Raw genomic sequence first — 15,445 nt, 5'->3', positions numbered from 1 at the left:
CTCAGTGGCTTACATCCCCACTGCTTACAACACACGTCTTAGCTTGTCACACTTCAGATTCTCAGGAGAAAATCTGATTGGTTCTACTCAGCCTATAGGGCCAAGATGAGGTCAGTGGCTGGGTGCAGTGGTCCACGCCTGTAATCCCAACACATTGAGGCCAAGGTGGGAGGATCTCTTGAACCTGGGAGTTGGGCATGCCATGGTAAAACCCTGTTTCTATTTTTTTTTTTTTTTTTGAGATGGAGTCTCGCTTTGTCGCCCAGGCTGGAGTGCTGTGGTGCAATCTAAGTTCACTGCAAGCTTCGCCTCCAGGTTCACGCCATTCTCCTGCCTCAGCCTCCTGAGTAGCTGAGACTACAGATACCCGCCACCACCCCCGGCTAATTTTTTTGTGTGTTTTTAGCCAGAATGGTCTCGATCTCCTGACCTGGTGATCCGCCTGTCTTGGCCTCCCAAAGTGCTGGGATTACAGGCGTGAGCCACTGCGCCTGGCCTTTATTTCTTTTTTTTTTTTTTTTTGAGACAGAGTTTTGCTCTGTCGGCCAGGCTGGAGTCCAGTGGCGCAATCTTGGCTCACTGCAACCTCTGCCTCCCAGATTCAAGCAATTGTCCTACCTCAGCCTCCCGAGTAGCTGGGATTACAGGCATGTGCCATCATGGCCAGCTAATTTTTGTATTTTTGTAGAGACAGGGTTTCACCATGTTGGCCAGGCTGATCTCGAACTACTGACCTCAGGTGATCTACCTGCCTCGGCCTTCCAAAGTGATTACAGGCATGAGCCACTGTACCTGGCCATGAAACCCCATTTCTACAAAAAATACAAAAATTATCCAGGAGTGGTGGTGCATACCTGTAGTCTCAGCTACTTGGTGGGTAGATGACTAAGGCAGGAGGATCACTTAAGCCTAGGAGGCAATAGGTGAGCTATGGTCATGGTTGTGCTACTGCGCTACAGCCTAGGTAACAGAGTGAGAGGGTCTCACAAAAACAAAAAACAAAACAAAAAAGGCTGGGCAAAAACTCCGTCTAAAAAAAAAACTCTGTCTGAAAAAAAAAAAAGAGGCCGGGCACAGTGGCTCACCCCTGTAATCCCAGCACTTTGGGAGGCCCAGGCGGGCGGATCATGAGGTCAAGAGATCGAGACCATCCTGGCCAACGTGGTGAAACCCTGTCTCCACTAAAAATACAAAAATTAGCTGGGCATGGTGACATGCGCCTCTAGTCCCAGCTATTCGGGAGGCTGAGCTAGGAGAATCACTTGAACTCAGGAGATGGAGGTTGCAGTGAGCCGAGATCGCGCCACTGCACTCTAGCCTGGCAACAGAGCAAGACTGTCAAAAAAAAGAGCCTGCTGGTGACCTCCCTAGGTTCCATTGAGCAGGAGGCTGTGGGCCGGGCCACTTTTCTAGTAATCGGCGGTTGGCATGGTCAGTGATATGAGTGATGTGAGGAGAGGCAGGATGGGTGGGGCTTGGGGATTGACTGGCCCTGTTTGGGGAATGGACAAGGCTGAAGTCAGGGTGAGGCCTGATGACTGGGTGTGGAGTGGGGATGCTGGGAGGAAAAGTGGTTTGAGGGAAGGTACCAAGCCCAGTGAGAATGTGCTAGCCAGAGGGTCTGACTCCAGCTACAGTGTCAGCAGCAGCTTCCTCAGAGGAGGCCCACACAGGGAGTGGGAGGGGGCAGAGGTAGGGGCAGTCTCCCCGGGCTGATAAGTGCTCCAATGGCTTCTTCAAGCTGGTGCTTTTTTTTTTTTTTAATTTTTTGAGACAGAGTCATGCTCTGTCGCCCAGGCCGGAGTGCAGTGCTGTGATCTCGGCTCACTGCAACCTCCACCTCCTGGGTTCAAGCAATTCTCCTTTCTCAGCCTCCCGAGTAGCTGGGTGCACAGGCGTGTGCCACCACGCCTGGCTAATGTTTATATTTTAGTAGAGGTGGGGTTTCACCATGTAGGCTGGGCTGGTCTCAAACTCCCGACCTCAAGTGATCTGCCTACCTCCGCCTCCCAAAATGTTGGGATTACAGGTGTGAGCCACTGCACTCAGCCTGGCCCCCCTTTTAAAGACATGTTCCTTCCAGGGACTCATTTTGGCATCTGTCACCTATTCCAGGAAGCATTCTTGGATTCAGTTTAAATTTGAGGCTAAGCGCAGTGACTCACGCCTGTAATCCCAGCACGTTGGGAGGCCGGGACAAGTGGATCACCTGAGGTCAGGAGTTCAAGACCAGCCCGGCCAACCTGGCAAAACCCCATCTCTACTAAAAATACAAAAATTAGCCTAGTGTGGTGGGTGCCTATAGTCCCAACTACTAGGGAGGCTGAGGCAGGAGAGTCATTTGAACCCGGGAGGCGCAGGTTGCAGTGAGCTGAGATCGCACCACTGCACTTCCAGCCTGGGTGACTGAGCGAGGCTCCATCTCAAAAAAAAAAAAAAAAATCTGAAGCCCCTCCTCTAGGCTTCTGTAGTGTCCTGGGAATTGGCAACAGGACATTTATGACTTGTACTGTTATTTCTTGTGTCCATATTTGGCGCCTCTGCTGCCCCTTCAGTCCTCAAGGTCACGTTCTCTCACGTCCATCAGTTGCTGTCGCCCAGCTGGGGCACACACAAACTGCAGGGTGGTGGTGGTTGGTGTTCAGGTGTTTGTGGGGTAGGGGGAGCAGAGATAGGGAGCCTTCCTGTTGCTCTGTCTTCCCCGCTGTGGACATGCTGATGAAATGGTCTCAGGTAACCTCACCTGCCTGTTCTTGGCACAGGCCACAAACTCACCCTGCATTGTTTATTTGCTTGGCTGTCTTATTACCTCTGTTATTACCTCTGTGTGAAGGCTTTTTTGGTGTCTTAGACCCCTCAGGCTGCTATACCAGAATACCAGAATACTGGGTGGCTTATAAGCAACAGAGATTTGGCTGGACTTGGTGGCTCATGCCTGTAATCCTAGCACTTTGGGAGGCCGAGGCGGGTGGATCGCCTGAGGTGGGGAGTTCAAGACCAGCCTGACCAACATGGAGAAACCCTGTCTCTACTAAAAATACAAAATTAGTCGGGCGTGGTGGCGCATACCTGTAATTCCAGCTTCTCAGGAGGCTGAGGCAGGAGAATCAGCTTCAACCCAGGAGGCGGAGGTTGCGGTGAGCTGAGATCGCGCCACTGCACTCTAGCCTGGGTAACAAGAGCAAAACTCCGTCTCAAAAAGAGAAAAAGTAAAAAGAGAATTGTGAGGGGACACAGACCACAACAGGACGTCTTGCTCACAACCGTACCCTCCTGTCCAGCACAGTAAATAGCAGGCGGTGCCCAAAGATTGTCATTACTCTGAGTCACACAGGAAGTTCTGGGCTTTCACACCGTAAGGCAACAGTGACTCAAACTCTACAGCCTAAGAACGAGCAGCCTGATCCAGGGTACCGGGTGGGCAGGAGGGGACAGAGCCAAGTTCAAGCTGCACACAGAGCTGAACACATCATGGGGGTAGAAGATATTTGTTGTTGACGTCTCTGCCTTTTCTGTAAGGGGATGGTGAGGGAGGCCAGTGGGCCAGGGCGTAGGGGCAGTAGGTACAGGAATGAGGGCTGACCCTGCTGGCCTCACCACACCCCTCCTCCTCAGCTGGCATTGCAGACGGGGCGCGAACCCCCACCCATTTGGCGAGTCCAGAAGGCCCTTCTGCAGAAATTCACTCCAGAGATCAAGGACGGCCAGAGGCAGTTTTGTGCCACCAGTAATGTAAGCCTGGAAAGGGGACCAAGGACTTGGGGGCCCCGGGGTGTGGTGTCTAGGAGCTGGGGTTCCTCTTAGCGGGGCTGTGACTCACTCCACAGTGTACCTGGAAGGGGGCCCCCTGCTGCCGGGAGACTCCAGGCAGCTGCCGTGGTAGCCCAGGGCACAGGGGTGTTGGCCATCTGGCTGGCAGTGTGAAGAATTTCCTCATGTGCCTCTTTCTCCCCATAGTATTTGGGGTATTTTGGGGACGCAAAAAATCGGTACCAGCGCCTCTATGTAAAGTTCCTGGAAAATGTCAATAAGAAGGACTACGTGAGGGTCTGTGCTCGGAAACCCTGGCATCGGCCCCCAGTGCCAGTCAGGTACCAACCACGGGGGACACAGGGGCAGGTAGTATACAGCGCCGACAGGCATGGGGGTGGAGCATGCACGAGAGAAGGCTAGAGAGTGGGAGGTGGGGACAGAGCCCAGAGAGAGAGAGGGACAGAGACCCGGGGGGGGGGACAGAGACCCAGAAAGAGAGGGAGACAGAGACCCAGAGGCGGGGGTGAGAGAGATCCAGCGACAGGAGGACAGAGAACCAGAGACATGAGGGAGATGGCGACTCAGAAGGAGACAGAGACCCAGAGAAAAAGAGGGACAGAGATGGGGGAGGATAGAGATCCAGAGAAAGGGAAACAGACCCAGAGACGGGCGGGAGAGCCTCACAGAAGAGTACAGAGACCTGGGGTGGACAGAGACCCAGAAAGAGGGCAACAGAGACTCACAGAAGGAGGAGAACAGAGACCCAGAGAGGGAGGGGGTCAGAGACCCAGAGAGGGAGGGGTCAGAGGCGCAGAGAGGGAGGGGGTCAGAGACGCAGAGAGGGAGGGGGTCAGAGGCGCAGAGAGGGAGGGGGTCAGGATGCAGAGAGGGAGGGGGTCAGGACGCAGAGAGGGAGGGGGTCAGAGGCGCAGAGAGGGAGGGGGTCAGAGACGCAGAGAGGGAGGGGGTCAGAGACCCAGAGAGGGAGGGGTCAGAGACGCAGAGAGGGAGGGGGTCAGGACGCAGAGGGTGGAGGGGGTCAGGACGCAGAGAGGGAGGGGGTCAGAGGCGCAGAGAGGGAGGGGGTCAGAGGTGCAGAGAGGGAGGGGGTCAGAGGCGCAGAGAGGGAGGGGGTCAGAGGCGCAGAGAGGGAGGGGGTCAGAGGCGCAGAGAGGGAGGGGTCAGGACGCAGAGAGGGAGGGGGTCAGGACGCAGAGAGGGAGGGGGTCAGGACGCAGAGAGAGAGGAGGGGACAGGATGAGAGAAGCTGTTTCTGTGCCTAGGGCATTGAGCAGGGGCAATGAGGAGAACTTAGGTTATCAGGGGCTACTGACTACATTCCCTTCTCTGTTCCCTTCTAGACGCTCTGGCCAGGCCAAGAACCCCACATCTGCTGGGGGTAGCTCTGCACCTCCCCCTAAGGCCCCAGCACCACCTCCCAAGCCTGAGACCCCTGAAAAGACGACATCTGAAAAGCCCCCAGAGCAGACGCCTGAGACGGCTATGCCTGAGCCCCCTGCCCCCGAGAAGCCCTCCCTCCTGCGGCCTGTGGAGAAGGAAAAGGAGAAGGAGAAGGTGACGCGTGGGGAGCGGCCACTGCGGGGCGAGCGGGCTGCCAGCGGACGGCAGACGCGGCCAGAGCGGAGTCTCGCCACAGGACAGCCTGCCACATCCCGGCTGCCTAAAGCCCGGCCTACCAAGGTGAAGGCTGAACCGCCCCCTAAGAAGAGGAAGAAATGGCTGAAGGAGGCAGGGGGCAACGCTGCGGCAGGCGGGGGCCCGGCAGGCAGCTCCTCGGACTCGGAGTCCTCCCCTGGAGCCCCCAGCGAGGACGGTGAGGCCCAGGCAGCCTCAGGGCTGCAGGGGTGGGTGGGAAAGGGACACAGGTGAGGGCTGTCCAGAGGGCTCTAGGTAGCCTCAGCAGGACGGTAACAACTAGTATGTTACAGTTAATGGCAGCAGCTGACAGTCACGGGGCATCTAACTGCACAACAGCCTGCCAGCTAAGAAGCTGATGGATGTTAACTTGTGTAATTTTCACCCATCCTAGTAGGTAGATACTGTTACCCTCATCTACAGGTGAGGAAGCTGAGGCACCAAGAGACGGCAGCATAGTCTGTGTTGGGTGCCCACCAGAGTTGCAACTGAGCCCAGGGTGCCTCAGACTCTACTCTTCAGTGCTGTGTTCTGCCTTGTAACAGGCAGGATTTGAGGGCTGAGGAAGATGTGGGACTAGGTGGCTGTCCTGGAGGCTCTGTGATGGTGGGGTTTCCTATGAGGCCCTGGGTGACACTGAGAAAGAGGCATAACCTCTTGGGCCTTAATGATCTCACCTGTAAAACGGGTTCATAACAGACGAAGCTCATAGGAGAGTGCTGGTCTTTAGTAGACACCACTTGTGTACTCCATATCTGCCCAGCACACTGCCACATCCTCAGTGCTTATGATGGTGTCCAGTTAGGCTGGGCACAGTGGCTTGCACCTGTAATCCCAACACTTTGGGAGGCCAGGGCAGGCAGATCAGGTGAGGTCAGGAGTTCAAGACCAGCTTGGCCAACATGGTGAAACCCCGTCTTTACTAAAAAATACAAAAATTAGCTGGGCACGGTGGCGCACGCCTGTAATCCCAGCTACTCGGGAGGCTGAGGCAGGAGAATCACTTGAACCTGGGAGGCAGAGGTTACAGTGAGCTGAGATCAGACCACTGCACTCCAGCCTGGGAGACAGAACAAGACTCCATCTCAAAAAAAATATATATATATGTCTGGTTAGTGACGACAATAGCAACAACAAAAATATATATATATTCACATATGTACAGTAAGGGTAACAGCTGACTTTTGTTAAGTGCTTACTATGTGCCAGGAATCATTTTAAACATTTGCATATAGGCTTACTTGACCTTTACCTAATAAACCCTGTGAGATAGCTTATTAGAATTATCCTCATTTTAAAGATGGGGGCCGGGTGTGGTGGCTCACACCTGTAATCCCTCCACTTTGGGAGGCCGAGGTGGTAGGATCACTTGAGCTCGAGTTAGAGATGAGCCTGGGCAACATAGTGAGACCCCCATCTCTACAAAAAATTTTTTAAAAATTAGCTGGGCTTGGTGGCGAATGCCTGTTGTCCCAGCTACTCAGGAGGCTGAGGCAGAAGGATCACTTGAGCCCATGAGTTCAAGGCTATGGTGAGCTATGATTATACCACTGCTTTCCAGCCAGGGTGACAGAATTAGACCCTGTCTCTAAGGATAGCTTCTTAAATAAATAAAAGATGAGGAAACTGAGGCACCGAGTGGTGATGGGACTTGGTCAGGGCCACACAGTTTTTAATCTCTGTTTTTAACAGAGATTAGAAATACAGCCACTCAAGGCCGGGTGCGGTGGCTCACGCCTGTAATCCCAGCACTTTGGGAGGCCAAGGTGGGCGGATCACAAGGTCAGGAGATCGAGACCGTCCTGGCTAACACAGTGAAACCCCGTCTCTACTAAAAGACACACACAAAAAAATTAGCCGAGCGTGGTGGCAGGCGCTTGTAGTCCCAGCTACTCGGGAGGCTGAGGCAGGAGAATGGTGTGAACCCAGGAGGCGGAGGTTGCAGTGAGCCAAGATCACACCATTGCATTCCAGTCTGGGCAACAGATGGAAACTCTGTCTCAATAAATGAATGAATGGCTCTTTCTCAGGGTTGTCCAGGGTCCCAGTTTCCTTCTCTCTTGTTGAGGAGCGGTCTGCCTTGTTGCTGGGGTCATGACCCCTTTCCAGTGAGCCCAAGCCCAGTTTCTGCCCTTGGCTACCCCACAGACCTTCCCCAGTACCCCCAAATCCCATCAAGCTCTTTGTCCTGGCTTCCCTATCTTAGGGACCGCACCTCTGGCTACAGAGTCACCTGACCAGACTTCCCAGGAGCCATTCTCACCTCTTTTTTTTTTTTTTTTTTTTTTTTGAGACGGAGTCTCACTGTCACCCAGGTTGAAGTACAGTGGCGTGACCTTGGCTCACTGCACACTCTGCCTTCCGGGTTCATTCTCCTGCCTCAGCCTCCTGAGTAGCTGGGACTACAAGTGCCCACCACCACACCCGGCTAATTTTTGTATTTTTAGTAGAGATGAGGTTTTACCATGTTGGCCCAGGGTGGTCTCGAACTCCTGACCTCAGGCAATCCGCTCGCCTCAGTCTCACAAAGTGCTGGGATCACAGGCTGAGCCACCGTACCCAGCCTTTCTCTTTTCCTTTTCTACCGATCGCCCCCACAGCCGGGCAGCGCCCAGCCTTGCCTGGCCCCATCCCCTGCACTCTTTCCCAGACCTGCCCAGCTCAGCCTCGTCCTCTGCTTCCAGCCCTGCCCCACCTCCATTTGTTCCTAGCTGGTCCATCAGCCTGGACTTCAGCCTCACTCCTCCAGTCTGTCTGCTGGTTGGCTTTAGGAGGCATCTTTCTACACTTATACTCACCCCTTCCCTGCTCTCAGCTCTCCCGTGGCTCCCTAGTACCCACCAGAAAAAGCCCTTGCCCTTTCTGCCTCGTGTTGGAGGCCCAGTATGGTCTGGCCTGCACTGACCTGTCCAATCCCAGCTCCCATCTCCTCCCTCAGCCTTGCCCTGTTATGATCTGACCTCTCTGGATGCACTCTTTTGGAAACCAACAATGCTGCTGCTGTAGACTTAAGTGAAGCCACAATTAACTGCTCTGAGCTCTCTCTCAAGGCTCAGCCTTTGTTTGACCTTGAACAAGAGTGACTCTGATGCCTCCTGTGAGCTTCTTTTTTTTTTTGAGACAAAGTCTCACTCTCGTTGCCAGTGCAATGATGCCATCTCGGTTCACCGCAGCCTCTGCCTCCCGGGTTCAAGCGATTCTCCTGCCTCAGTCTCCCAAGTAGCTGGGATTACAGGCATCTGACACCACATTCAGCTAATTTTGTAGTTTTAGGAGAGACGGGGTTTCTCCATGTTGGTGAGGCTGTTCTCGAACTCCTGACCTCAGGTGATCCACCTGCCTTGGTCTCCCAAAGGGCTGGGATTATAGGCATTAGCCACCATGCCCAGCCCTTTTTTTTTTTTTTTTTTTGAGATGGAGTTTCACTCTTGTTACCCAGGCTGGAGTGCAATGGTGCGATCCCTGCTCACCGCAACCTCCGCCTCCCAGGTTCAAGGGATTCTCCTGCCTCTGCTTCCCGAGTAGCTGGGACTACAGGCATGCGCCACCACGCCCGGCCAATTTTGTATTTCTTAGTAGAGATCGGGTTTCTCCATGTTGGTCAGGCTGATCTCGAATTCTCGACCTCAGGTGATCCACCAGCCTTGGCTTCCCAAACTGCTAGGATTACAGGTGTGAGCCACTGTGCCCGGCCTTCTCTGAGCTTCTTGTGGTTCCTGTGATTCTGCCACAAGAGCACGTGGCACTGGTGCTTGCCTGTCAGTCTTCCCTAGTGGACTTGGACCTCCCAAAAGCAGGGATTTCTCTTCTGGTCCCCAGTGTTGAGAACAGCATCTGCCACACAGGTGGTCTCAGAGGAAGTTGGGATAACGAGCCTGCGTCCTGTCTTTTCTGCAGAGCGGGCAGTACCTGGGCGTCTGCTGAAAACCCGGGCAATGCGGGAGATGTACCGGAGCTATGTGGAGATGTTGGTGAGCACAGCACTTGACCCAGACATGATCCAGGCCCTGGAGGACACGCATGGTGAGCTGAGGCCTGGGGAGGAGGGGCGGGGGCTGACTCGGTCTGAGGGAGCAGGTGCTGAGGGCTTGGACCTGATCTGAGAGAGGAGAGTTTTGGGGTCTGGACTCCTGGGTCTGAGGGAGGAGGAGCTGAGGCCTGGACCTGGTCTGAGAGAGGAGGGGCTGGGGCCTGGAGTCCTGGGTCTGAGGGAGGAAGTCCCTGGGTCTGAGGGAGAAGGGGCTGGGGGCCTGGACTCCCGGGTTTGAGGGAGGAGCAGCTGGGGGTCTGGACTCCTGGGTCTGAGGAAGGAGGGGCTGGGGGTCTGGACTCCTGGGTCTGAGGGAGGAGGGGTGGGAGTCTGGACTCCTGGGTCTGAGGGAGGAGGAGCTAAGGCCTGGACCTGGTCTGAGAGAGGAGGGGCTGGGGCCTGGAGTCCTGGGTCTGAGGGAGGAGGTCCCTGGGTCTGAGGGAGGAGGGGCTGGGGGCCTGGACTCCTGGGTCTGAGGGAGGAGGGGCTGGGGGCCTGGACTCCTGGGTCTGAGGGAGGAGGGGCTGGGGGCCTGGACTCCTGGGTCTGAGGGAGGAGGGGCTGGGGGCCTGGACTCCTGGGTCTGAGGGAGGAGGGGCTGGGGGCCTGGACTCCTGGGTCTGAGGGAGGAGGGGCTGGGGGCCTGGACTCCTGGGTCTGAGGGAGGAGGGGCTGGGGGCCTGGACTCCTGGGTCTGAGGGAGGAGGGGCTGTGGGCCTGGACTCCTGGGTCTGAGGGAGGAGGGGCTGGGGGCCTGGACTCCTGGGTCTGAGGGAGGAGGGGCTGGGGGCCTGGACTCCTGGGTCTGAGGGAGGAGGGGCTGGGGGCCTGGACTCCTGGGTCTGAGGGACGAGGGAGCTGGGGCCAAGACTCCTGGGTCTGAAGGAGGAGGGGACTGGGGCCTTTACTTTTGTCTCTGAGTGGGAAGGGGATTTGGGGACCCAAACTCCATGACCCCACCTTGGCCCCCGTGCTTTGTGGGGCTGTGGCCTTCCTGACACCATGTCCTCATCCATCAGACGAGCTGTACCTGCCCCCCATGCGGAAGATAGACGGCCTGCTGAATGAGCACAAGAAGAAAGTCCTGAAGCGGCTGTCACTAAGCCCAGCCCTGCAGGTGCCTGGGGGTCTGGGCGGGGGGTGTCTGGGGCCCAGGGTCCACATAGAGAAGACATGTACGTGTTGGCTGCTATTGGGGAGGGTGATTCGTGGAAGGAGATCGTCCTTCTGGGCTCAGATGGGAGAAAAGTTGAGGGCAGGACTGTCAGGAGATCTCTGGGTTCTCAACAGCCGTGAAGCCCACGTGGGGAGGAGCTGTGGGCCTTGGGGCGGTGGAGGGGAGGTTTTGAAAGGCTAGGCTGGCCGGGCGCGGTGGCTCAAGCCTGTAATCCCAGCACTTTGGGAGGCCGAGACGGGCGGATCACGAGGTCAGGAGATCGAGACCATCCTGGCCAACATGGTGAAACCCCGTCTCTACTAAAAATACAAAAAACTAGCCGGGCGAGGTGGCGGGCGCCTGTAGTCCCAGCTACTCCGGAGGCTGAGGCAGGAGAATGGCGGGAACCCGGGAGGCGGAGCTTGCAGTGAGCTGAGATCCGGCCACTGCACTCCAGCCCGGGCTACAGAGCGAGACTCCGTCTCAAAAAAAAAAAAAAAAAAAAAAAAAAAAAAAAAAGAAAGGCTAGGCTGTTGTTGCGGAGAGTAAGTGTGGAGCCAAACATAGACTAGGCCTGCACCCAAGGCTGGCGCTGGACTGGTAGCTTCTTCATGAGTCCAATGCAGGCTATTAGGATCCCAGGCTTCCGTGTTAAGTCATCTGTATGATTTCCCTTCTGGGATATTCTGGGATGGAATATCAGGGCTCTGAAATCCAATGTTAAACTAAACTGGCTCTGAGGATTCTGGTTGGGATGTTAGTGTGGCACTTAGAATTCCGGGATAGAGTGTTAGGGTAACTGAGACTTCTGGAATCGAATGTTATTCTGACTTTGAGAATTCTGGAAGACTTGTAGTGAGTCTGAGAATTCTAGGCTGATACTAAGAATTCTGGGATATGCTGTGAGGCTGGCGCTGAGATGGCTGGTGGGAAGTTAGTCTTAGAAGATATACAGGGAGGCCGGGCGCGGTGACTCACGCCTGTGATCCTAGCACTTTGGGAAGCCAAGGCTGGCCTGAGGTCAAGAGTTTGAGACCACCCTGGCCAACAGGGTGAAATCCTGTCTCTACTCAAAATAAAAAATTAGCTGGGTGTGGTGGTGGGCGCCTGTAGTCTTAGCTTCCTGGGAGGCTGAGGCAGGAGAATTGGTTGAACCCAGGAGGTGGAGCTTGCAGTGAGCCGAGATGGCACCACTGCACTCCAGCCTGGGCGACAGAGCAAAGACTGTCTCCAAAAAGGAAAATATATGGGGAAGTATTAGTCTGACTCTGAGAATTTTGAGTGAGATAGTAGTTTTCTCAGAATGATGGGTAGGATGTTAGAATGACTGATAATTCTGGAATGGATTCTTAGACTGGTGCGGAGAAATCTAAGCTGGAATGTTATGCTAGCTCTGAAAATTTGGGGGTAGAGTGCTGGGTGAGTTGGAAAATTCTGGGTAGCATTAGGTTATAAAAACTCTGAAGGATATGAATCTAGTCTATAAATTCTGAGACGGATCGTTAGGCTGGCACTGAGGATTCTGGTGAGATGTTACACTAGGGTGGATAATCCCGGTGTAGGATATTAGGGTAGGTCTGAGAAGTATGTGTTATTAGTCGGGAGTTAGAATTCTAGGGTAGATGACCAGGTGCGATGGCTCATACCAGTAATCTCAGAACTTTGGGAGGCTAAGGCAGGCGGATCACGAGGTCAGGAGATCAAGACTATCCTGGCTAACATGGTGAAACCCTGTCTCTACTAAAAATATATAAAAAACTAGCCGGGCATGGTGGTGGGTGCCTGTAGTCCCAGCTACTTGGGAGGCTGAGGCAGGAGAATGGTGTGAACCCAGGAGGTGGAGTTTGCAGTGAGCTGAGGTCGCGCCACTGTGCTCCAGCCTGGGCGACAGAGCGAGACTTTGTCTCAAAAAAAAAAAAAAAAGAATTCTGGGGTAGATGGTTAGGATGTGACTGGGAATTCTGGGATAGATGGTTAGGATGGGACTGGGAATTCTGGGATAGATGGTTAGGATATGAGTGGGAATTCTGGGGTAGATGGTTAGGATGTGACTGGGAATTCTGGGGTAGATGGTTAGGATGGGGCTGGGAATTCTGGGGTAGATGGTTAGGATGGGGCTGGGAATTCTGGGGTAGATGGTTAGGATGTGAGTGGGAATTCTGGGATAGATGGTTAGGATGGGGCTGGGAATTCTGGGATAGATGGTTAGGATGTGAGTGGGAATTCTGGGGTAGATGGTTAGGATGGGGCTGGGAATTCTGGGGTAGATGGTTAGGATGTGACTGGGAATTCTGGGGTAGATGGTTAGGATGTGACTGGGAATTCTAGGGTAGATGGTTAGGATGTGAGGGGGAATTCTGGGATAGATGGTTAGGATGTGAGTGGGAATTCTGGGATAGATGGTTAGGATGGGGCTGGGAATTCTGGGGTAGATGGTTAGGATGGGGCTGGGAATTCTGGGGTAGATGGTTAGGATGTGAGTGGGAATTCTGGGGTAGATGGTTAGGATGGGGCTGGGAATTCTGGGATAGGTGGTTAGGATGGGGCTGGAAATTCTGGGGTAGATGGTTAGGATGGGGCTGGGAATTCTGGGGTAGATGGTTAGGATGTGAGGGGGAATTCTGGGATAGATGGTTAGGATGGGGCTGGGAATTCTGGGATAGATGGTTAGGATGGGACTGGGAATTCTGGGGTAGATGGTTAGGATGTGAGTGGGAATTCTGGGGTAGATGGTTAGGATGTGAGTGGGAATTCTGGGATAGATGGTTAGGATGGGGCTGGGAATTCTGGGGTAGATGGTTAGGATGGGGCTGGGAATTCTGGGATAGATGGTTAGGATGTGAGGGGGAATTCTGGGATAGATGGTTAGGATGTGAGGGGGAATTCTGGGATAGATGGTTAGGATGGGGCTGGGAATTCTGGGGTAGATGGTTAGGATGGGGCTGGGAATTCTGGGGTAGATGGTTAGGATGGGGCTGGGAATTCTGGGGTAGATGGTTAGGATGCGGCTGGGAATTCTGGGGTAGATGGTTAGGATGGGGCTGGGAATTCTGGGATAGATGGTTAGGATGGGGCTGGGAATTCTGGGATAGATGGTTAGGATGGGGCTGGGAATTCTGGGATAGGTGGTTAGGATGGGGCTGGGAATTCTGGGGTAGATGGTTAGGATGGGGCTGGGAATTCTGGGGTAGATGGTTAGGATGGGGCTGGGAATTCTGGGATAGATGGTTAGGATGTGAGGGGGAATTCTGGGATAGATGGTTAGGATGTGAGGGGGAATTCTGGGGTAGATGGTTAGGATGGGGCTGGGAATTCTGGGATAGATGGTTAGGATGTGAGTGGGAATTCTGGGGTAGATGGTTAGGATGGGGCTGAGAATTCTGGGGTAGATGGTTAGGATGGGGCTGGGAATTCTGGGGTAGATGGTTAGGATGTGAGTGGGAATTCTGGGATAGATGGTTAGGATGGGGCTGGGAATTCTGGGGTAGATGGTTAGGATGGGGCTGGGAATTCTGGGATAGATGGTTAGGATGGGGCTGGGAATTCTGGGATAGATGGTTAGGATGGGGCTGGGAATTCTGGGATAGGTGGTTAGGATGGGGCTGGGAATTCTGGGGTAGATGGTTAGGATGGGGCTGGGAATTCTGGGATAGATGGTTAGGATGGGGCTGGGAATTCTGGGGTAGATGGTTAGGATGGGGCTGGGAATTCTGGGGTAGATGGTTAGGATGGGGCTGGGAATTCTAGGATAGATGGTTAGGATGTGAGGGGGAATTCTGGGATAGATGGTTAGGATGTGAGGGGGAATTCTGGGGTAGATGGTTAGGATGGGGCTGGGAATTCTGGGATAGATGGTTAGGATGTGAGTGGGAATTCTGGGGTAGATGGTTAGGATGGGGCTGAGAATTCTGGGGTAGATGGTTAGGATGGGGCTGGGAATTCTGGGGTAGATGGTTAGGATGTGAGTGGGAATTCTGGGATAGATGGTTAGGATGGGGCTGGGAATTCTGGGGTAGATGGTTAGGATGGGGCTGGGAATTCTGGGATAGATGGTTAGGATGGGGCTGGGAATTCTGGGATAGATGGTTAGGATGGGGCTGGGAATTCTGGGATAGGTGGTTAAGATGGCGCTGGGAATTCTGGGGTAGATGGTTAGGATGGGGCTGGGAATTCTGGGGTAGATGGTTAGGATGGGGCTGGGAATTCTGGGATAGATGGTTAGGATGGGGCTGGGAATTCTGGGGTAGATGGTTAGGATGGGGCTGGGAATTCTGGGGTAGATGGTTAGGATGGGGCTGGGAATTCCGGGGTAGATGGTTAGGATGTGAGGGGGAATTCTGGGATAGATGGTTAGGATGGGGCTGGGAATTCTGGGGTAGATGGTTAGGATGGGGCTGGGAATTCTGGGGTAGATGGTTAGGATGGGGCTGGGAATTCTGGGGTAGATGGTTAGGATGGGGCTGGGAATTCTGGGGTAGATGGTTAGGATGGGGCTGGGAATTCTGGGGTAGATGGTTAGGATGGGGCTGGGAATTCTGGGATAGATGGTTAGGATGGGACTGGGAATTCTGGGATAGATGGTTAGGATGTGAGGGGGAATTCTGGGATAGATGGTTAGATGGGGCTGGGAATTCTGGGATAGATGGTTAGGATGTGAGGGGGAATTCTGGGATAGATGGTTAGGATGGGGCTGGGAATTCTGGGGTAGATGGTTAGGATGGGACTGGGAATTCTGGGGTAGATGGTTGGATGGGAGTGGGAATTCTGGGGTAGATGATTAGGATGTGAGGGGGAATTCTGGGATAGGTGGTTAGGTTGGGACTGGGAATTCTGGAATAGGTGGTTAGGAT

At 54.1% G+C, this 15,445-nt stretch overlaps 1 protein-coding gene across 1 annotated transcript in view; it reads left to right on the top strand.

Annotated features, from left to right (window-relative positions):
- The window catches only part of PRR12 (proline rich 12), a 38,160-nt gene that overhangs the window by 20,596 nt on the left and 2,119 nt on the right, over positions 1-15,445 (top strand). The window contains exons 7-11 of the mRNA XM_007997574.3: positions 3,616-3,732; positions 3,958-4,091; positions 5,115-5,587; positions 9,307-9,432; positions 10,459-10,556. Of these exons, the coding sequence (XP_007995765.2) occupies positions 3,616-3,732; positions 3,958-4,091; positions 5,115-5,587; positions 9,307-9,432; positions 10,459-10,556 (948 nt within the window). The remainder of the gene's footprint in view (positions 1-3,615; positions 3,733-3,957; positions 4,092-5,114; positions 5,588-9,306; positions 9,433-10,458; positions 10,557-15,445) is intronic.

The sequence above is a fragment of the Chlorocebus sabaeus genome, chromosome 6 (assembly GCF_047675955.1).
Source record: "Chlorocebus sabaeus isolate Y175 chromosome 6, mChlSab1.0.hap1, whole genome shotgun sequence".
Lineage (NCBI taxonomy): Eukaryota > Metazoa > Chordata > Mammalia > Primates > Cercopithecidae > Chlorocebus > Chlorocebus sabaeus.
This window is presented reverse-complemented; position numbering and strand designations above follow the sequence as displayed.